The sequence below is a fragment of the Leucopleurus acutus genome (assembly GCF_964270905.1).
Source record: "Leucopleurus acutus genome assembly, chromosome: 10".
Lineage (NCBI taxonomy): Eukaryota > Metazoa > Chordata > Mammalia > Artiodactyla > Delphinidae > Leucopleurus > Leucopleurus acutus.
In genome coordinates this window covers 97,560,075-97,581,378 of record NC_139153.1, presented here as the reverse complement: position 1 = coordinate 97,581,378, position 21,304 = coordinate 97,560,075, and the positions used below count along the sequence as shown (strand labels likewise).

General features: G+C 43.1%; 1 protein-coding gene across 4 annotated transcripts; it reads left to right on the top strand.

Annotated features, from left to right (window-relative positions):
* Positions 1-5,546: 5,546 nt before the first annotated feature.
* On the top strand, positions 5,547-16,364 carry PAK1IP1 (PAK1 interacting protein 1). Of its 4 annotated transcripts, none has more exons than XM_082848326.1 (10): positions 5,547-5,610; positions 7,757-7,919; positions 11,316-11,436; positions 11,508-11,582; positions 12,102-12,154; positions 12,548-12,693; positions 12,832-12,929; positions 14,769-14,868; positions 15,613-15,736; positions 15,891-16,364. In XM_082848326.1, exons 1-10 carry the CDS (start codon positions 5,581-5,583, stop codon positions 16,097-16,099), a joined length of 1,119 nt encoding a protein of 372 aa, XP_082704452.1. In that variant the 5' UTR covers positions 5,547-5,580; the 3' UTR covers positions 16,100-16,364. The 4 variants fall into 4 exon arrangements, with proteins under 4 accessions (XP_082704452.1, XP_082704450.1, XP_082704451.1 ...); XM_082848324.1 differs by having other exon boundaries at positions 5,556-5,664; positions 7,754-7,919; XM_082848325.1 differs by having other exon boundaries at positions 5,557-5,664.
* Positions 16,365-21,304: the final 4,940 nt, after the last annotated feature.

The following is a 21,304-nucleotide window of genomic DNA, read 5'->3' as shown; positions in this document are numbered from 1 at the left end:
GGGACTTCCCTGGTAGCACAGTGGTTAAGAACCCACCTGCCAGTGCAGGGGACATGAGTTCGAGCCCTGGTCCGGGAAGATCCCACATGCCATGGAGCAACTAAGGCCGTGCGCCACAACTACTGAGCCTGTGCTCTAGAGCCCGCGAGCCGCAACTACTGAAGCCCATGTGCCGAGAGCCCATGCTCCGCAACAAGAGAAGCCACCGCAATGAGAAGCCCACGCACTGCAATGAAGAGTAGCCCCCAGCTCGCTGCAACTAGAGAAAGCCCATGCACAGCAACAAAGACCCAATGCGGCCAAAAATAAATAAATAAATAAAATAACAGAACCCTGATTTTATTTGGAGGTAGCAACAGGCCTCGTGTCCAGGTGGCCAAAGTCTGGCTAATAAAATGTAAATCGAATTATCACAAGGGGATTGAGGACAGCGTAGGCAGAGGGAGTTTGCTTAGCTGGAAGGAGGCCTTTCTGTCCTCCACCCTTCCCCCAGGCCTAGTGTTGAGATTACGGATGTGACGGCTGAAGACAAAATAACTGCACCTCTCTTGGCCTATGAGGTGATATGAAGGAAGAAGTCACACAACCAAACACAGGATCTTTTTTTTTTTTCAATTGGCTGCACGGCTTTCAGGATCTTAGTTCCCCAGCCTGGGATTGAAACCGGGTGCTTGGCAGTGAAAGCGCTGAGTCCTAACAACTGGGCCACAGAGAATTCCCAAAACACAGGATCTTAAAGAGAGAACAAATCTGGGTCCCTGATGACTGGGGTCCCTGTACCAGCACTAGACCAACCTACCTCCAGATGCCTTTCACTTAAGAAACAAGTATCTTGGGACTTCCCTGGCGGCCCAGTGGTTAAGACTCTGCCGCCGTCCCAATGCAGGGGGCACAGGTTCCATCCCTGGTTACAGGACCTAAGGTCTTGCATGCTGCACAGCGTGGCCAAAAAAATAAATAAATGTCTTGTTTAAACCACTATTGTTGTTAAGTTATATAAGGTTAAAAACAATTCCTTTTTTAAAAAACTATTTTGTTTCTGTTTTCTTTCAAAATTTTTTATACAACTTTTAAAGGTTATTTTCCATTTACAGTTATTACGCAATATTGGCTATATCCCCTGTGTTGTACAATACATTCTTGAGCCTGTCTTACACCCCATAGTTTGTACCCTCCCCCCCCAATTAGTAACCACTGGTTTGTCCTCTGTATCTGTGAGTCTGCTTCTTTTTTTTGTTATATTCATCAGTTTGTTGTATTTTTTAGAAAAAGACAAATTCTTAAATACTGGAGCAGCTTAGAAATCAAATTCAACATATCAGTTAAGATTCTTTCATAAAAACGTGAATATCTTTTTCTGGTCCTCTTATTTTAGGACTGACTTTATTTTTTTTTGGAAAGAAAATCGGAATTTTGGCTATGAATGAGTGAGAGGGGTGGGGCTGAAGTTGGAAAGGAATGTGGGAGTTGAACCTTCAGACAAGGTGGTAAGGAGGCTGGGGTTGTAGGGGACGTCAACAGGGCATCTTGAACCCACCCAGGAAGGCGGCAGGAGCTGGGGCACCGAAGGCCATGAGCAAGGCTCCAGAGATGAAGATGGACATTCAGGTGATTTTTAGGTGATGGTGACGAGGAAGAGTTCACAAATCTTTCCTTGATCTCAGCCACAAGTGCAAACCTCTCAAAGCTCACCGGGATTATTCCCATGAAGCAGGTGAAGCAAATTTCTATCAGGCTGGTGTCCAGGGGAAGCAGCCCACTCTGCTCCACGCGCAGAGGAGACCAAAATCTTCTGAGAATACAAGCACAGGCAAGCTCGGTAGGGTCCCCACATTTAACAGACTTGCTACCTGTCACACTGTGAAGAGAAGGTAACTAAGAGGGAATGTTAGACGCACATGATATTTCTAACAGGGCCGAGTTCTCTGCACTGTATCTTGCTTTTAGCTCAGCATATCCACCTTATCACCACCCTCACCCCCTCACCCCCAAAGGAAAACTGGCTCTTTTTTCTTTAGCGAAACAAAGCCAGGTACTCAATAAATATTTCTTGAGTGAATGAATAAATCAATGCATGGCTCAAGTGTAAGAAGCTTTTCTATCAATAATTTAAATGCAAAACTAGAAATCCTGTTGCGCTTTAGAGTTAATGATCCCTGGAGTGTTGGTTGTTTCTTGGCAACGGCTGTTTTCACAAGAATGAGATTGAATGGCTTTTTACGTCCTGAGTTTGGAAAGAGAACAGGAGGTTTGGCAGGAAGTATGCTCAGTTTGAATCCAGTTGAGCAGATATATGATATTGTATTGTGTGCTTCTCTTTAGACAATGAAAAACCACTTTTCTTCTCCGTTAAAGAGAACGTTCGAGCTCAAGGAAATGTAAAAGGCAGCAGCAACACCAGGGTCTACTGTTACTTAGGTGTGTGGAAGGAGTCCTGGACCTACTTCAGCATTTATAACCTCAGATTGGATTAGAGTATTTTAGCTTTAGAGGCACTAATCTTTCTGAAAATGTAATAAAATTTTATCAATGCTCTCCTCCATAAATGTACATACATAATTTTGCATATAATTTCAGGGCATTCAGAGGTCCAAAAATTTATCCATGAATTCCCCCAGATTAGGAACCCCTTGACTAGATGCTCTAATGTCTTCTAAGCTCTATGATTGGTTTCACTCATTTTTAACAGTAAACAAAGAAAGAAAAGGAGTAAACCATTTTGAGTTATGTTTATGTCGCTTGCATTATGGTTTTCATTCTAGAACCAACTAGATTCTAAAAGAATCCTAGTTGGAGCAAAACTCACAAGTTTCTTCTCTAAAATGTGACAGATACTCAACTATACTCCAATAAAAATTAATTAAAAAAAATAAAATGTGACAATCTGGCAAAAGATGCTGACCGTAGTAATTATCCTGTTATCGCGATACATTAAAATTAATTTCAAATGAGAACTAATTCTTCTCAAACAGCAGTTGAGACTTCGCTGGGGTAATGAGGCAGGGTACCAGGGGGATTTCAGAAGCAACAAAATACATAAAGCACATGATTTTGAAACATAGTTTCAGAAAAAAGTTTTTTTTTTCCTTTTCGATGAGAGACTGACTTCCTATTAAAATAAAGATATGTAAAAAGTCACACATTTAAAGACAAAATACGAGACTTCAAGAAATGTCTTGCTTACTCATTTAAAAAAAAAAATTGAGCCCAGGCTCCGGACGCACAGGCCCAGAGGCCATGGCTCACGGGCCCAGCTGCCCCGCGGCATGTGGGATCCTCCCGAACCGGGGCACGAACCCGCGTCCCCTGCACCAGCAGGCGGACCCTCAACCACTGCGCCACCGGGAAGCCTGGGGGCTACTCTTCATTGCGGTGCGTGGTCTTCTTATTGCGGTGGCTTCTCTTCTTGTGGAGCACAGGCTCTAGGCACACAGGCTTCAGTAGTTGTGGCTTGCAGGCTCTAGGTGCATGGGCTTCAGTGGTTGTGGTGCACGGGCTTAGTTGCTCTGCGGCATGTGGGATCTTCCCGGACCAGGGCTCGAACCCGTGTCTCCTGTATTGGCAGGCGGATTCTTAACCACTGCGCCAGGGAAGCCCCTGCTTACTCATTCTTTGTCCCATGCCCAGGGGACAACCACTCCACCAATTCACATTCCTCTGACCTTAGTGGTTCTCTAGTGGAAGAACCACCAGAAGAACTAACAAGCAGTAAATAGGAAAATAAATAGTAAAACAACTTGTGTGTTTTGGTAACGTAATGAGATAACTAGCCCAAAGGGAAGGAATTACAGGCATACTTCGTTTTCTGCACTTCGCTTTATTGTTCTTTACAGATATTGCTTTTTTTAAAAAAAAAAAACAACAAATCGAGGTTTGTGGCCAGCCTGCATGGAGCAAGTCTATCAGCACCATTTTCCCAACAGCATTTGATTCCTTCATTTCTCTGTGTCACATTTTGGTAATTCTCACAATATTTCAAACTTGTTCATTATTATTCTATTTTGTGCGGTAATCAGTGATCTTTGCTATTACTACTAGGACTTGCCGGAGCCTCAAATGATGGTTAGCACTTTTCAGCAATAAAGTGTTTTTAAATTAAGGAATGTGCATTTTTAAGACATAATGGTATTGCACACTTAATAGACCCCAGTATAATACAAACCTAAGTTTTATATACACTGGGAAAACAAAGAACTCGTGTGACACGTCATTGCGGTGGTCTGGGACCCAGCCCGCACTCTTCCTCATGGGTGCCTCTATTGTCAAACAGTGAAACTGGTTTTCAAGAGGCTGAGAATGAGCTGGACTTCAGCATTTCAGTGCCTGAGGAGTCCTTACACATGGAGTCGCCAAAGCACACAGAAGACAAGGCTTCCCTTGTGCTGCAGTGACAACTAAAATGAAATCATTTCTACGGTATCCAAACCAGCATCAATTAAAACAACCCTGAGTAAAACACGGACTGACGATTCAGAACACCGGTGAACAAATGTCCTCAGAGACAAGAGGGTCTAAGAGCTATAGGATGTGTTACAATCCATATGGGGGTTTAAGGGTCGACACCAACCTGTGTGTCAACCTCCCATCCGTCATATCCACCCGCTAGGGCGTTCACGAGACTATTTTTACGCTCCAAGATTTACTCTATTGTTAAGTCTGTGCGAAGCTGTCCTAACACATCTCTGAATCTCCGTTATCTCGTGAAAATCTCAAACCCAATTAGGGCTTTGCTTTTATTCACGTTTGACTCTGCACCTAACCTGGGGGAGGTGGTGAAACGGAAATAAATGAGATTTCTTTGTGGAACCTGACCAAGGATGACTATATACCGTTCGTCCTCAAGTAATGTCTTTACTCCCCTCAAGTAAAGGGTCCTCCTCCCTCCCCAGGATGTGCCACAACGTTGGCCAATTTGCCCCCAGAGCTCGACCGAGCTGCAAGGAAAGGTGTGCAGGACGAGATTATCGGGCCCGCGCGGCAACGAGGGAATCGGACTCCTCTGATAACGGCGAACCCTAAATGCCACCCCTCCTTGCTCCGTTACAGAGAATGTGAGCGAGAAAAGTTTATTCCTCGGCTTCCTGCACAACAAGGAGACCTAACTCCTGTCCCGCTATCACCGCCCACTACAGACAGGGGTCCACGTTGACCAACAGCGCGGAAACACCGAGCCTTCTCTACGCCTTCCGCCCAGGCCGGAGGCTGCCCCGCCCCTTCCGTAGACGTACCGGAAACGAGGGGCTTTCGCAGGGGATGTCCCGCCCACTCGCCTCAAAAGCGCCTAGCTCAAGGCTCCCTAGAATATGCCTGCTAGTCCCCAGGTTGGTTTGTTTGTTTTTCTCCTTGAAATGAGAATCTCTTCATGGGGCGTCCTTCATTATTCCCTTCTTGGAAATTCCGCGTGATCTTCTAGCCCTGAAATCCCTCCCACGGATGCAGGCGCCTAAAAGGCAGCCCCGCGGTCTTGACGTAAACTTGAGCGCCGACGCAGGAAGGACCCCTTCCTCCCCCTTGCATCTGCTTTCGTCACTACCGGTCTGCGCTGAGCCTGCCTCCGGGAGAAGCCGCGTGCCGTGCTGCATGGAGCTGGTAGCTGGATGCTACGAGCAGGTACTTTTTGGGTTCGCTGTACACTTGGAGCCCAAGGCGAGCGGCGACCAGGAGGTGAGAGCCCGCGCGGGGAGGGGCCGCCGCGGGTGGGGCGGGCACCATAGGGTCTGGTTCCCACAGCGCAGCAAGGGAGCGCACCGTCTGATTTCTTAGGGATTCGGTGACGAAGCTCAGGAGACTTAAAATACACGTTAGCCTTTTAAAACACGGAAAAGGCATTTCATACGACGAAACGATGCCTGTCTTTCGTAGTAAACATTCCGACTGCTGTGCACGAAGGAAGCTGGCATTTCTGCAAACGGGCCAGTCGGCCGTAGATTATGAATCCAAGTTGACAGCCCGTGAGGTGTTCAGGGTTTAATGAAAGAACAGTTCGCTCTTTCACTGAATTTATGTTCCGGTATTTTACAAAATATTTGAGCTAAATCCGGAAAAACTCCTCACAGATAAAGTGACACCAGTTTATTATTGAGCCCTTACGGTGAGGCCAGTACTTGCAGTGAAGGTGCAAAGAAGCCAAAGGCATGGATCCTGCACTGGAGATCTTCCCGACATAAGGAGGAGAGGATGAGGGAGGCAGACACGTGCAGAAAAATTACAGCAAAATGTAAGAATTTTACTGGGTGTGTGCGTTAAAAGGTTAAGTAAATTAGCAGTAGTGAAGCAGATAGGACATACCCAGGACTAGAAGCAAGATCCCTTAACTTTTAGTCCTGTGCTGTTTTTTTTTTTTCCCCTAAGTAGTCCTAGGTATTTCCCAGAAACCTGTTTCATTGAGTACTTGTTTATGAAGAAGTCAAAGTGTCAGTCTTGAATTAACTAGAAAATTGGAAGTATATGACTTGACTGATTGTTTTTGTTTATTTTGTTTTCTACTCTGGTGGTTAATCTGCCTTTGGCTGAAAGGTACGTGTTTTGAATACTCAAAGATGATGCTACTGATTGTGTTCTTTCCGTAATTACGTTGCGTTCCACGTTCCAGACACAGAGTAGTCCTCACAGCACCCCTCTGAGGCAGATACGGTTATTCCCATTTTACAGATGAGGAACCAGAAGTTGAGATAGGTTAAGCGACTTGTTCAAGGCCACAGAGCTAATAAGTGGCAGACCTCGGACTCAAATTCCCAGGTGTCTTTGATGCTTGAAGTGCTTAACCATTACCCAGTACTGCTTCTAAACCTAGTCAGGCAATATACCAGATAACCAGCCTTCCTTCTGTAATATGCACAAGCAAAGGTTCTTCTTTGATTTATGGCCATAACAGCTCTTCAGGAATGTTGTACCTTTACTCAAGAGAGGCCCCCTGGGTTCTGATTGATGGAAGGGCTATCCTGCTGTCGTTTTTAGGCATTAATTTGCAATAACACATCCTAAGTGTGTTCAAACATGTTTGGTGATTTTTTTTTCTTTGTTGGTTTACTTGTTTTGCTAATACTTCTTGATGCACCTCCCTTAATTTGTGGGGTATGTGTGTGTGTATTCAGCCGTCATCCTTCGCACTCAACCAGTCACACTTATCCAATCCAGAAGTTTCATGGCAGCAAGCATAGAGTTCTCAAGACCTCATCATTGGTCATTCTCTAGGGCTTATGTTGGTATTAATGCAAATCCTGTTCATTTTTCTTTATAGGCGTTGTTATATTGATACTTATCTCTGTGACATCATATTGTGTCTTGTCTGTCCTTCCCACAGGAATGGCAACTCCCTTAGGATAAGGACTTTTGTTTCTTTTGTTCACTGCTCTGTATCCACTGCCTAAAATGGTGCCAAGCACATAGTAGTTATTCAGTATTTGAGTGAATAAATTCAAATCAAGATTTGGACATTTGAGTGAATGAATGGTATGGAAGTGTCACATCTAAGTAAATATATTAAGGAGTTAAGGATTTGGATGGGACCCTAAAGCCCCTGTAGGCCAGTCTTCATAATTGTTTTGATACTCAGCGATGCCTTCCCATCTCCTGCTTTACCTTCCTTATTCAATTCTCAGATTGTTTGTGTGAATCTGCCTTTCATTGCATAGTCTTTTCTCCATTTGTAGGATCTGTTGAGAGTTTTCATAGATCGTGAAACCACTTATCTCTTTGTAGAGAACTACGATACGATCGTGGCATGGCACTGACTGTATGTATCACTCTTTAGCAGAAATGGACTCCTGTGGCCGACTTCACTCACCACGCCCACACTGCCTCCTTGTCAGCAGTGGCTGTCAGTAGCCGTTTTGTAGTCACTGGGAGCAAAGATGAAACCATTCACATTTATGACATGAAAAAGAAGATAGACCATGGGGCTCTAGTGCATCACAATGGTAAGAACATTGTATTCTTCAAGACAATAATGTTGAGGTATTATTACTTTACAGTTTGACTTCAGATGAACAATTCATTAAGTGTCTGATACGTAGCAGATTCTGTGCTAGGAAATATAGAAATGGAAAAAATGTGGTTCTTTGTCCTTAAGTTATTCAGTCTGTACTGGGAAAGAAGGGAGGCACTTAACCCAGTCTAGAGGGCAAGGAGGAGGAAGCGAGTTTTCATTGAAAACTTCCTTAAAATGACACCTGCATAATTTTATAAGAAAAGTATCAGTTGTTGGCTAGGTGAAACTTGCAAGGTAGAGAAAAGGACATTCCAGGCAGAGCAGGCAGTGTGACGAGCACAAGTGGTAGCATCACGTGAAGAGCCGACTTTATTGAGGGCCATCAGGTACCCAGCGGTATGCCAGGAAGGTATAGTTGTATTGTCAGTTCGCAGAAGAGAAAGCCTAGGCTCAGAGATGTTCCATGACTCGCCCAGGGTCACAAAACACTGGAACTGGAACTTAACCCTAGGTCTAGAGCCCGTTTTTTGTTTTTTTAAAAAAATATTTATTTATTTATTTATTATTTGGCTGCGTCGGGTCTTAGTTGCGGCACACGGGATCTTTGTTGCGGCGCGTGGGCTTCTGTCTAGTTGTGGTGCACAGGCGCCAGGGTGCATAGGTTCTGTAGTTGCAGCCCGCGGGCTCTCTACTTGTGTTGCAGCGTGTGACCTTAGTTGCCCTGTGGCACGTGGGATCTTAGTTCCCCGACCAGGGATCAAACTTGCGTCCCCTGCATTGGAAGGCAGATTCTTAACCACGGAACCACCAGGGAAGCCCGTAGAGCCTGTATTTTTAACCACTGCTGTGTCTGGGGAGCTGTAAGGGGCTCGCTATTATGAGAGGATTGGAATGGAGGTGGGAGTGGCTGGAGAAGTAGTTGTGGCCAGATCTCGGGGGCCCTTGCGTGGAGGAGGTTGGGGGTTGAATGAGAAGGAGGCAGCAGCGCTGAGGAAGGTGTTCGTGGTTTGGATGCCTCTCCTGGAGAGGTGCCAGGAACAAGTAGAGGACTGACGAGGGCCTGCCTGACTGAAGTTGGAGGCTGTGGATGGACTAGCATGTGTTTGCAGTAAGCCACAGACATTTCTGGAGAGAGAGGATGGTTACTTGACGTGTGCAAGAGAAGGATCGATTTCCAAGGGAATTGAGGGTTTCGGAGAAAGAATAGGTTGTCAGCCTAGAGAAGATAGGGTGTCAAGGGTCTGCAGATCTCCAGAGTAAAAAAAAGCAGGTGGATTGTGAGTGGAAGAAGGGCTGGGACGATGTGAGGCTGTGGTCAGAGGGTAGAGTTAATGTGGAAAAGCTCTCGGTGGTAACGGTGTCCGGGCTGTAGGGGTGAGGGACGAAATACAGAGGAAGCAAAGGTTACTGGCATCGAGGAGGTCGGGGGGCTGATCCGCAAGCCACAGTTGTGTGTTCCACGCCGATGGTGCAGTTGACCGGGGTAATGGGAGGACCGAGGGACAGAAAGACTGAACAGGTAATTTTTTTCCCTGGTATTGAACATCATATGCTGTTTTCACTGCATTTTCCCAGGGGACAGAGAAGGAGGGGTTTCACATGTGTTCCAGAAGGAAAAGGGAAAGGAAGAAAGAACTTAAGGCAGTAGAATCACTTAAATACATACTTAGTTTGAGGAAATTCAACCAAGCAAGTTAGTTTCCTGCAGTGAAAGGCAGAGACAGGTACCCTTTTTCTTATACTATCTTTCATATATTACAGAAGGTCCACACCAAGCATTGGCTTCTAGCAGTAAATTTAGTGATCAACGTCTTTCTTATATTAGATGGTCCTTAGCTACTTTGACAGGTGTCTCGCTTTTCAGCAGAAGCTCGGCTCTGAGTGATTTCAACGTACGTTCCTTTTCCTGTCTGTCTCCTAATCCCAGTTCATACAAGGAAGCCTCCTCTCTCCCTTAGGCTTGGAGAAAATAAGTTAAACGAGTCTAGTCTGTCCAAACCTATTGGTACAGGTGTTCAACAAGAAGGGACTTAGAAAGAGTTTGGATAGGGGATGAATGAAATAGGGTTCCTGATTTCCTTCATTCCTGGTACAAATCCTGTTTTTCTAACAGTTGGTAATAGATAAGCTCTTTTCCAGGGAACAAATGGAGTCGTTGAAAGAAGGAGTAGAAGATGTGGGAAAGCAAAATTCCCAAAATGAGAAGTAGGGAAGGAGGAAAACATGGGCAAAGTGGCTGAAGTTTCCCACTTTGAGGAGAAGGGAGTCCATAAGCCCACATATTATTAGTGCTTTTTGGGGGTGCAGAATTATTCCTCGCAGATCTCTGGCTCTTTCAATATAAAGGGCAATGTAAAGGGTTGACCAGGAGGTGTGCAGATGGACAGTAACGACACAGGGGTTCACACTTTTACTCTGAGAAGGACAAAATAGTAAATACTTAGGCCTTGCGGCTGTACAGTCTCTGTTACGATACTCACTTTGGCCGTGCCAAAGCACCCGTATACATTTTGTAACTGAGTGAGCCTGGCTGTGTTCCAGTAAAGCTGCATTTACAAAACCAGGCCGCCAGCCAGATCTGGCCGGCAGGCAGTGGTTTGCTGACTCCTCAACTCCAGGGCAGTTAAGCTGGGTGACACAGACTTTAAAGGATAAGGAATCTTACTTGAGGACTGATTTGAGGGATTGAGTACTGGGTTCTTCCATCACCTCACCTCGCTCCAGCCTTTTAATATTTGAGGAGCGCTGTAGGGGAAATTCATGGGCGATCCAGGCTTCAGTTTGAGTGGAAGGGAGTGCAATGTTTTGTAAAGAAGTTAAAAAGATGTAGGAAGATTCGTTAACCATGGAAGGAGAATACAGAAGACATAATTAGTGTATTGTTTTATGAAATTGTAATAAATTCTTATGACAGTGAATAAGAACTGTGTAGAAGTCAAATCAAAAGTAGCTCTGAAGGCATAATAACTGCATTATGGGTGGTTGGGTAGCGAATTCACTGTTTGGAAAGTAGAAGTCGTATGGCTGTGCGTCTTGGTTTGATCCCCAGATTAGCTGGTTAGTTTTGTTTGACTTCTGCTCAAACTATCCTAGCCAGCCATCTCCAAAATTTATGATTATGGGGATGTAAAGCAAGAAGGTGAACTGATTAGTTCAAACCTGTATCTGCAACTAGAGAAACGCTTTGCTGAAAATACTTACATAGGCTTAAGACTGTATGATCTTAGATGAAAAACAAATTAATTTCTTCACCCAACACTTTAAGGCATGTTTCAATAATATTAAGATATTGGATGTTTTCTTACTGCAGCATAGCCTTCAAACCAGAAATGGAGTTTGCACTCAAAATGAATGTTAGTTCTGCCTGTCTTTGGTTTTTCCACAGGCACAATAACTTGCCTGAAATTCCACGGGAACAGGCACTTAATCAGCGGGGCAGAGGACGGCCTCATTTGTGTCTGGGATGCAAAGAAATGGGAGTGCCTGAAGTCGATTAAAGCTCACAAGTGAGTCCAGACTTCCCCATCGGTCTCCAGGTGCCAGTCAGGTTGGGGACTAACTGTCAGTTTCCTTTTAGAGGACATGTGACCTTCCTTTCCATTCACCCGTCTGGCAAGTTGGCCCTGTCTGTGGGTACAGATAAGACATTAAGGTAAGTCATTAAGGCCCAAGAGCACCTTTACTAAGCTGTGGTCTTCATTCTCCAAGTATAACAAGAACCCACCCCTGGGACATCTTTTACTATAGTAATTAGATTCTGTTTCTGTATTGTCTCACGTTGTCAGCCATTTGATAATATTTTGACACAAGGGAGAGGTTGAAAGCTAGTGAACCTTTTCATAAAGGAAAAAAAACGACAAGCTCTATATTCAAACATGCAAGTTACATTGCAGTTGTAAGCTGTGAAGTAGAGGGTGATCCTAAAAAGAAGAGTTTTAGGGGGTGAAACCTTTTGAAAATACAGTGGACTCAGCATACATAGGAAAGGGCTGTGGGAACAGAGCGAGTTTTAATCTTGCTTGATAATACTTCACGTGGTGCTGTAAGAAAGAAGGCAGTTCTTCTGAATAGCCAAGTAGTTAGTAAATTTTCATTTGAGTCTTCCTTAAACTTACCTTTATACCTGGTCAGAGTTGGTGATCATGCCGTAAATGAGCTTCCTGTTTTGCAGAACATGGAATCTTGTGGAAGGAAGATCGGCATTCATAAAAAACATAAAACAAAGTGAGTATTTTTGTTTGAAATGTATTTGAAAATTTGATGGGACGTGAATGTATATACACACATTCTTGTGAGCGTGTACATGTACATTTATTTTTGTGCGTGGTGGGGGTTCCCTCTGAGGGCAAATGCTTTAGGTTCATTTCTTTTCCCACTTTAGATTGGGATTCTTGGTGTGGCTCTGCCGCCTTCCAGCTGTATGACCTTAATGAGTCTTGGAACCAGTTCATTGTCTACAATTTAACTCACAAAATACGTGTTATAAGTTTGTTGTGAAGATTGAATGGGATAATGGATGTGAAAATGCAGTGTAAATATTTGCTATTTTTATTATGACCCTGATCAATTTCTTTTTTTATTCATGAAATACAACAGCTTTGTGCTTTTAACTTACAGATGCTCACATAGTGGAATGGTCCCCAAGAGGAGAGAAATACGTAGTTGTCATTCTGAACAAAATAGATGTCTATCAGCTTGACACTGCATCCGTCAGTGGCACCATCACAAATGAAAAGAGAGTATCTTCTGTTACGTTTCTTTCAGTAAGTGATCGGAAATCAGTGATGGGAGTTTAGTATGTGTGGTGATATTGTTGATGACATTGTTGATGTCATTGTTGATGACATTCTGGATAGTATGTTGATGACATTCTGGATAGTATTCTGTTTTTCCTCTCCTAGGAATCTGTCCTTGCAGTGGCTGGAGATGAAGAGGTTGTAAGATTTTTTGACTGTGATTCACTAATGTGCCTCTCTGAATTCAAAGCTCATGAAAACAGGTATTTTTTCACTAATCTCTGTGTGCATGTACGTGTAGAATCTCTTATAAATGCAGTAGCTTCATAAAGCAGGGTATATTTTTTCTTTTTTTTTTTTAGAGTATATGTTTTTTATGAACGACCGCAGACATAGACATATCTACACATATATGATTTCTGGAACCTAAGAGGATAGTGTTGTTGTCTTGGCCTGAGTGATACAGAAGTGGTGAAGTTGTCATCAGGACTAGTCACTTGCACAAGGAATTTATTTTCCCAATAATTTCATTAGACTTGAGGCCTGAAATCCTCAATCCATGCTTGAGCAGGGAAAAACAATTAAACCATCTTGAGCTCTGCCCCTGACCACTCTTGTCCTTTCACTTTATTCTCCTTGTCCACTTCTAGCGCCTTTCTATGCTATTTTTTTTTCCTGCAGGAGAAATAAATGACATATTGACCTCTGTCTTGTCCCAGTTTGTTATCTCTTGCTCACTGTATCTCTGGGGTAAATGTGAGTCTCAGAGTAAACGGTTAAGTAACTGGACCAAGATTACCCCCCTGTTAGGTGTTGGAGCTGGGAGTCAACCCAGTTCTGTCTGACCCTGCCTCTGCTGTTTCCATCTGTAATTTTGAAAAAGTCGATTATGGATGGTTATACGTTCATGTGTTTTATTTGCATATTCTTTTATGTTTCAGACAACTCTTAGTTTTTATTTTCTAAATAATAGTTCAGCTTTAAGAAATCTCTCTTTGTAAATACTCAGAATACTGCAATAATTAGACAGGCCCTAGTTTCCCCCTGTATTGAGAAATGAACATATTCTTCAAGGCCGTATAGCGCTCACGAAATTTGGCCATTCATTCATTTAACAAGTATTCGCTGAGCGTCCATAATGAAATACGGCAACCAGAGCTTGCGCTCTCCTGGCTCGTACAGTGGGGCAACAGAGAGATGATAAACAAGCAGGTAATTGTAACAGGAAGGACGTGGGTATTATGATTTGGGAATAACACGGGTAACTTATTTAGATAGGTTGATCAGGGAAGGGGGAGTTAAGAGAGACCTTAGGGATAAAGGAGCTATTTCTAAAAAGAGGAGAGAACTGTAGGCACAGTGGCCCTGAGGGAGGAAAGAACTTGGTGTATTTTAGGAACAGCTAGAAGACCCATGTGACTGGGTCAGAGTGAGCCAAATGGTGCATGGCCTTGCAAGTCATGGTGAGGAGTTTGAATTTTATACTAAGTGCCTTTGTAGATATTGGTTTATCTATGTCCCACCACTTCCTCCCTCTCCCGTGTTATTTTAAAGCAGATCCAAGCTTTGTAGAATTTTAAGACTGGGAGTAACATGGTTTGATTTTTACAAAATTGTTAGGGGGCAAAAATGGAAGCAGCGAGGCCGATTAGTTTACTCCGTAGTCCAGAAGGAAAATGATAGTAGCTTAGACTATGGGTGGCGGCACTGAGGACAAGAAAAACAGATGCAGAGGAGGAGGGCTCGGGTCATCTCTGTTGTCTTTTCTCTCGGTACTGACCTTGTAGTTTCCTGAGGTGAGGGGCTTTAAGTATCTTTATTTCCTTTATGATAATCTGATGATTTATAGTTATCTGTCAGCATCTTTTCAACTTTTTCTTAAGGTATCATTGACAGTCAATTTTATCTTGGAATTTAGACCCTGAAAATGACTCACCAACTCATGGGAGCGTGAAGCATGTTAAATTTTAGGCACCGTTCATTGAGCAGTTTGGAAATACTTGAAGCATTGAAAAGTCAAGAGACTGTGCATAGAAGCTTTCTAGCAGTATCATACTATCTGGAAGAAAGGGTCTTTTATGGTGTTACTATTTCTATCCTAGGGTAAAAGACATGTTCAGTTTTGAAACTCCAGAGCATCATGTTATTGTTACAGCATCGAGTGATGGTTTCATCAAAATGTGGAAGCTCGAAGAGGACAAGGTCAGTGTCTCAGCACAATGTAAATACACTGAATGGGAGTCTTACTGTCAATATTAATTTTGAGTTAAGTGAGGTGGAATTTTTTTTAAGGGTCATAAGGCATAGATCTTTAAACTTTTAAAATCTCTTCCAGGCATGATTGACATTCATGGTTTTAAAGTTAGGGCTCCGTAGCACTGCCTCAGGAGTTGGTATTGGTGAGTCTGAGCTGGCAGGATTCCAGAACTTCTGCTGTTTAAATCAGAGAAGCACGACTTTCTTCTCTTTTGTATATTGATGTTCTCTGTAAGATTTTGTTAAATAAACATAGTGCCATTACTAAGGAAAAAAAAATGGGGAATTTTTGATCAGTTGTAGAACTAACAATAGTTTTGAAACAGATAATTGGAAATTTAAATTCCTTTTGGTAGTCTCCCTCTTACAGATTCTTGGTTTATTATTCTTCATTCTCTGTGAATGTGGTTTGTTGAGTACCTACTTTGTGCATGGTTCTTTGTTAAACCCAGAAATGACCACGATAAAATGGTCGCTTTCTTTAGTGGAGCCCTTCTTAGAAATTGGCTCTCGTGAAGGACTTAGTCAAACCAATCATGAATCAAGATAATACATTTCTTCTAGGCAGTATATGTTATACTCAAAATACAGTGTACGTTTTAAATTAAGGTAACATGTTTATGGAAAAATGAAAGTAATTATTTAAAATCCCTCTGTGTTAGTTATCACGAATTGCCGGTCCTGTTTCAGGGGGTTTCCCCGTCTTTGCTGTGTGAAGTAAACACTAACGCCAGGCTGACATGTCTTGGAGTGTGGCTGGACAGAGTGACAGACACGAAAGGAAGCCTGCTTCCAGCTGTAGAAACATCTCCTGGTAAATGAAATTGATCATTTACGGAAACTAAATAATCTGCTATCTCTTTAAATCATTAAAGTGGAGGAGATCCAGATGACTTGACTTCATTGTGGGCTTGTGTTTATTTCAAAGGGAAAAACACTCTTTAAATGCAATGTCTCTTGTATTTTAGTAAGTAAACAAGAACAGTCCAAAAGGAAAGAAAAGGAATCTGGCCGTGAAGTCCAGCAGGAAGAAAGGCAGCTAAAACCTGACACGAAGAAATGCGGTTTAACTGGTGACAGTAATAAGCCAACAAAAGGAAGCAGCCTGGTGTCAACCAAGAAGAGGAAAACAGTAGAAATGTTAGAAAAGAAGAAGAGCAGAAGGAAGAAAATATGAATGATGCGTGAACCCCAGATTTCTCCTAAGAGAAAAACTTTCAAATGTACTTTTTTTTTTTCTGAGTAAAAGCTAGGAATTTCTTCTTTTGAAGAAAATGTACAACTTAAAAATCACTTTCAGGATTTTGTTTTTTTAAACAGTGGTAAAACTTTTTGATAGGCAGTATTTTATTAATTATATATCATGGCAATATATAGTATGTTAATGTGTAATATATAATTTTTTCTGTTGTGTAAGGCAAATAAAGATCTTTCTCAAAATATTATAGCTTAAAATAATACAAAATCTTGAACACATTTCTTTACCAGAAGTAGATAAAGGAGTTGTTTTTCAGATTTTTCTCCTAAGTGAGGGAAGAATGAAAAACCTGCTTTACTTTGGCTTTTTCACGTGGTTCTAGTAATTTTAATGCGGATTTTGTTTGTTTTGGTAACAAAAGATATAAAAAGATTTTCATACCAGGAAGTATGTTAAGACAAGCTTAAAAATTAGATATATAAAATAAAATATGTATGCGTAAAGCATATGCTTAAGTTTAGGGCTACGTACATAAGAAGGTTAAAGAGAGGCTTCCAAACTTCATGTAACTATTCTGTTTCCAAGCAGTGGTTTGTTTAAGAGGTAACTTAAGGACAGGAAAATGACATTTCCTTTTTTAGTTTTCCCATCTGTTTCAGGGCATCCAAAAAACTCGCTTAGCTAATCTTCTGACAAAGGTGCTCTTAAACTAGCCGTTGATGATACTCTTTTCTTACCTAGAAAATTAAAGCATTTTCCTTAATGGATTACTGGATGTTTTGAAGAGACACAGTAGTAGAGGATTCATAGGTCTGACTTAGCTGGGAAGATGTTAAATCCCTGAGGCCACCAGTGGACTCCCCCCTGATGAGGCAAAATGAGGATCTTAACACTTGGACACTGAAGTGCCGCTCACTTCATGAGAGGAAATCATCTAGGAAACGAACCAAACCACGTGTCTGACATTTCCATCCACCTCTTTGTTATCTTACTTCAGGCCTGTAAACAAAGATGAATATAGGTTTGGTTATTTTGTTTTTGAGACTTTACTTTTTTATAGCTGTTTTGGGTTTATAACAATATTGAGAGAAGGGACAGATTTGCCACTCTGTTCTGTTCATCTCTCCCCATCTCCACCACTGATGATCACTGAGCTTTTTCGCATCTCCGAAGTTCTGCCTTTCCCACAGTATCATATAGTTAGAATCATACAGTATTGTAGCCTTTTCAGATTGGCTTCTTCCACTTACTAACATGCATTTAAGCTTCCTCTGTGTCTTTTCATGGCTTGATAGTTCATTTCTTTTTAGTAATAAATAATACTCCTTTGGATGTATACCACAGTTTACCATTCACTACTGGAGGACATCTTGGTTGCTTCCAAGTTTTGGCAATTACATAAAATATTGCTATAAACCATGTGATTGGAGCATTTTATTTTGGTCTGTGCGCTTGTCTGCTCAGTGACCTCTGGCAGAGCTTGCCTGGTAGTGTACTTGGAGGCCATTGCACAAACCAGTTTGTATCACAAAATACCTATTTGGGGGGAGTCAGGTTCATTTCCTTTTTCTCCTAGGAATGTATAGTCTGTTTATAATCTCAGCCATCTCTGTGCTGGATTGTCTACTTTGTTTGATATTAATGTATGAGCACCTCCTTATCGCAAATTCACTCCTCAGTATTTTGAAATCTCTGAAGGCCACCTCTATCTCCACTCTCCATTTGTTTATTCACTGGGCCTGCGATGAACAACGCTCACCATGTACCCGGCACTATCCTAGATTCTAGGGGCCGAAAAGGAAAAAAAAAAAAGATCCCTACACAAAGGACAAAAGCTTTGGTAAGAAATGTATTACAGCCTGTGGTGGCTGGTGGCAGCTTGACTTCAGTAAGAGATGAGACTGAGTTTTGAACAGGAGAAAAAGGCATTTCTGGCAGAGGGAACGGGATGCTACCTCTGTTAAGAAAGACTCAGCTGCAAGAAACAAAAAGCTTTGGCTATCCCAAACTTCAGAAGGCACGGGGATGGGTTTATGACAAGGACACAGGTGTCTGACAGGCCGGGGCTGGGAGAGAGCCAGACCTCAGAAAGAGGCAGGGTGCAGCCAGGGCAATCTCTCCCTCCTGTCTCTGGCTCTGCCGGTTGCCCTCTTTCTGAAGCAGCTGCTGACTTCTCACTACATGTCCTCGGCCTTTCAACGCATGCTTGTGGGGCCCTGCTGTGCCAGGCAACAATCCTCGCTCTCGAGAACTTGCGTGTTAGAGAGGGGAGGTGATTGCAATTCGTAAGTTATATACCACTTAGGAGGTAAGTGCCGTGGAGAAAAATAAGCTACGGAAGGAAATGCAGATGGTCGTAGCCTTAAATAAGATGATCCTGGAAGGCCTCACTGAGAAGGTGACATTCGAATGAAGATTTAAAGGAGGTGAGGGAGTGAGCGAGAGATTATCTGGGAAGAGGGTTCCGGGCAGATGAAACAGCTGCACGTGCAAGTGCTCGGAGGTGCAAGCAAGGAGGCTGGAGCAGCATCAGCAAAGGGGGAAGGAATAGGAGCTGAGGTCCGGGAGGGAGGTGTGCAGGGCTTTGCGGGAGGTAAGGGAGCCACTGGAGGGTTTGGAGCTGAGGAATGACTGCAGTCCAATTTGTAACAGGATTGTCCTGGTCACGGTACAGAGAACAGACTAAAGGAGTTAGGCAGCCCTACCCTTTACTGTGTGACCTTATACCAGCTAGAGGACCCCTTTCTGCCTTAATTTCCTCCATGTATAAAAGCAGAAGAAAGTAATAGTCTGTACTGCATAGGGTTGCTATGAAGATTAAATGAGTTCGTCGATGTCAAGCACTTCAGTGTCCTGCGTGTAATAAGCTCACTGTATGCTTTGCTCATATTATTATGGCTCTAATATATGAGGTCCTAGAAGCACGTGGCAGATAGGGTAGGTTGAAAAAAATAGGCAGTTTTTTTTCATAATCTCATTTATTAATTTCTTGGAGAAAATTTTATTGAACGGATGATGTCAATCTTAAAGCTATAAAATACTCCTGAAGACCTAGTAATTAGTATTGTGGATACTCAGTAGATGTTGACTTGCAACACTGCAACTGGCATTTGATTTTGACCATTTTTGCTTGAGCTCTGTTTCAGTGTAAATTCAACACATACAAAGCTCCAAAAATGATAAAATAATGCTCAAAGTGAAGCGCTATTCCTTCCTCGTGAGCTCTTCGGTTGCGGCAGATGGTCTTTATTGCTCTGGTTATGGGTGGGTGTACATGTGTGTCTAGCAGACAATCCTCACTTGAGGCCTCTGTGAAAAAAAACAAAAACAAAACAGAAAACAAACTAACAGAAAAACATCCCATTGATAGGCCCCAGTGACCAGAGACTAAAAACTTAGTCCCTCACACAATCTTCGTCACGCCCCATGACACACTTGTGGTTCAGTGTTCCAGTACTATTCAGTGGGCTCCTAGTTAAGAGCTGAGCTATCTCCTAAAATATGCTAATGTCAACTAGAAACATTACTAAACACAAATCCTTGTGTGGAACCAACTGAAACAGAGCAGAAACCGGTTCCTTTCATTTATTTTATATTTTATGATGGACTGCACATGAAACTATGTGTTATAGTAGAGTTAAGGGTGTAGGACAACTTATTTCAAATAACAGCTCAACCAAGGGCTAGGACTATAGGTAACTAATTCTCTGTGGTTCAATTTCTTTAAGTCTAAAAGGCAGGGGGAGGATCATGGTGGGCTTAACTAAGGTTTGAAGCTTGCATCTGCATAGGGAGAAATGAATCCCTAAATCATCCCAGCTGGTTAAGGCAAGTCCTGTCATTTTTTTAAAAAAATAAATTTTATTTATTTATTTATTTTGGCCGCGTTGGGTCTTCGTTGCTGCACACAGGCTCCCTCTAGTTGCGGCGAGCGGGGGCTACTCTTTGTTGCGGTGCACGGGCCTTTCACTGCGGTGGCCTCCCTTGTTGCTGCGCATGGGCTGTAGGCGCGCGGGCTTCAATAGTTGTGGCACGCAGGCTCAGCAGTTGTGGCTGCGGGCTCTAGAGCACAGGCTTAGTAGTTGTGGCGCACAGGCCCAGTTGGTCCGCGGTATGTGGGATCCTCCCGGACCAGGACTCGAACCTGTGTCCCCTGCACTAGCAGGCGGATTCCCAACCACTGTGCCACCAGGGAAGCCCCTGTCCTTGTTTTTTCAGGAGAGTCTTCCATTAAGTTGTTGAGGGTCTGGCCTAAGTGGAATTGCTCAGAGTTCTTAGTCACTATCAGCTTCGGTTGGTTAGAATCAGCTGTGGTAAACACAGACTTCACTTTTGATATCTGAAAAGTAGGAGTTGCTGCAAGTGGAAGGTCTTCTTTCAGAGTATGTATGCTGCCAACAAAAAATTGTCACTCGCCATCTGCCTCTACAAGGATTAGGTCCCTAGCCACTGCACTCACTGACCTTCCACACACCATGAAAGGAGTTCTGGTTGGAGATCAGGAATGAGGCACCCCGTGCTCTGGGAAAAACTGGCAGAACAGGCCTTCAGAGAGTTAGATATTTTCAGGGGAAGGTTTTATGAGCCCAATTTCTTGCATCTTCTCACATCTAGAAAAGCACTAAAATCATTAACAGAGACACCTGCTCCTCGTGACTAGCACCAACCTTCTGTCAAAATGTGTGCTTGAGGGCACCCAACCCCCTTTACCAAAAGCACATATACTGACTCACCCGCCAGCCACCACCTCTTCGGAGCAATTCCTCAGAGCTACCTGAGAGGCTGCCTCCGGGGCTATAGTCCCCATTTTGCCCCCAATGAAACTTAGCTCACAACTGTCTCCTTGTGCATTTTTTTTCAGTTGCCAATGCAGTGCAATTTGCTTTTTCACTCAAGATTGTATATATAAGATCTATTCTTGTTGATACTTGTAGGGGATGAAAGAGAGAGATGCCAAACGTGACACCCACCCACATTTTGGTGTTACAGCAACTGAGTGAATGGTGGTGCAGGAAACGCAGGGTAGAGAAGCAGATATGCAGTGGGAGTGGAGATAACGCGTGGCCACGGGGGCATCACAGAGGTACTTGCAAATGTAACTCACCCACTGTCCCCTTTTATTATTTTTTTTTAATGCGGTACGCGGGCCTCTCACTGTTGTGGCCTCTCCCGTTGCGGGGCACA

What these genes read in the sequence shown, in the direction of transcription:
- PAK1IP1 (XM_082848324.1), top strand. Translation starts at nt 5,581, where the DNA reads ATGGAGCTGGTAGCTGGATGCTACGAGCAGGTACTTTTTGGGTTCGCT. An exon ending in GGCTCTAGTGCATCACAATG is followed by an intron (nt 7,920 to 11,315) that starts GTAAGAACATTG and finishes GTTTTTCCACAG; the next exon opens with GCACAATAACTTGCCTGAAA. An exon ending in AGCTGTAGAAACATCTCCTG is followed by an intron (nt 15,737 to 15,890) that starts GTAAATGAAATT and finishes CTTGTATTTTAG; the next exon opens with TAAGTAAACAAGAACAGTCC.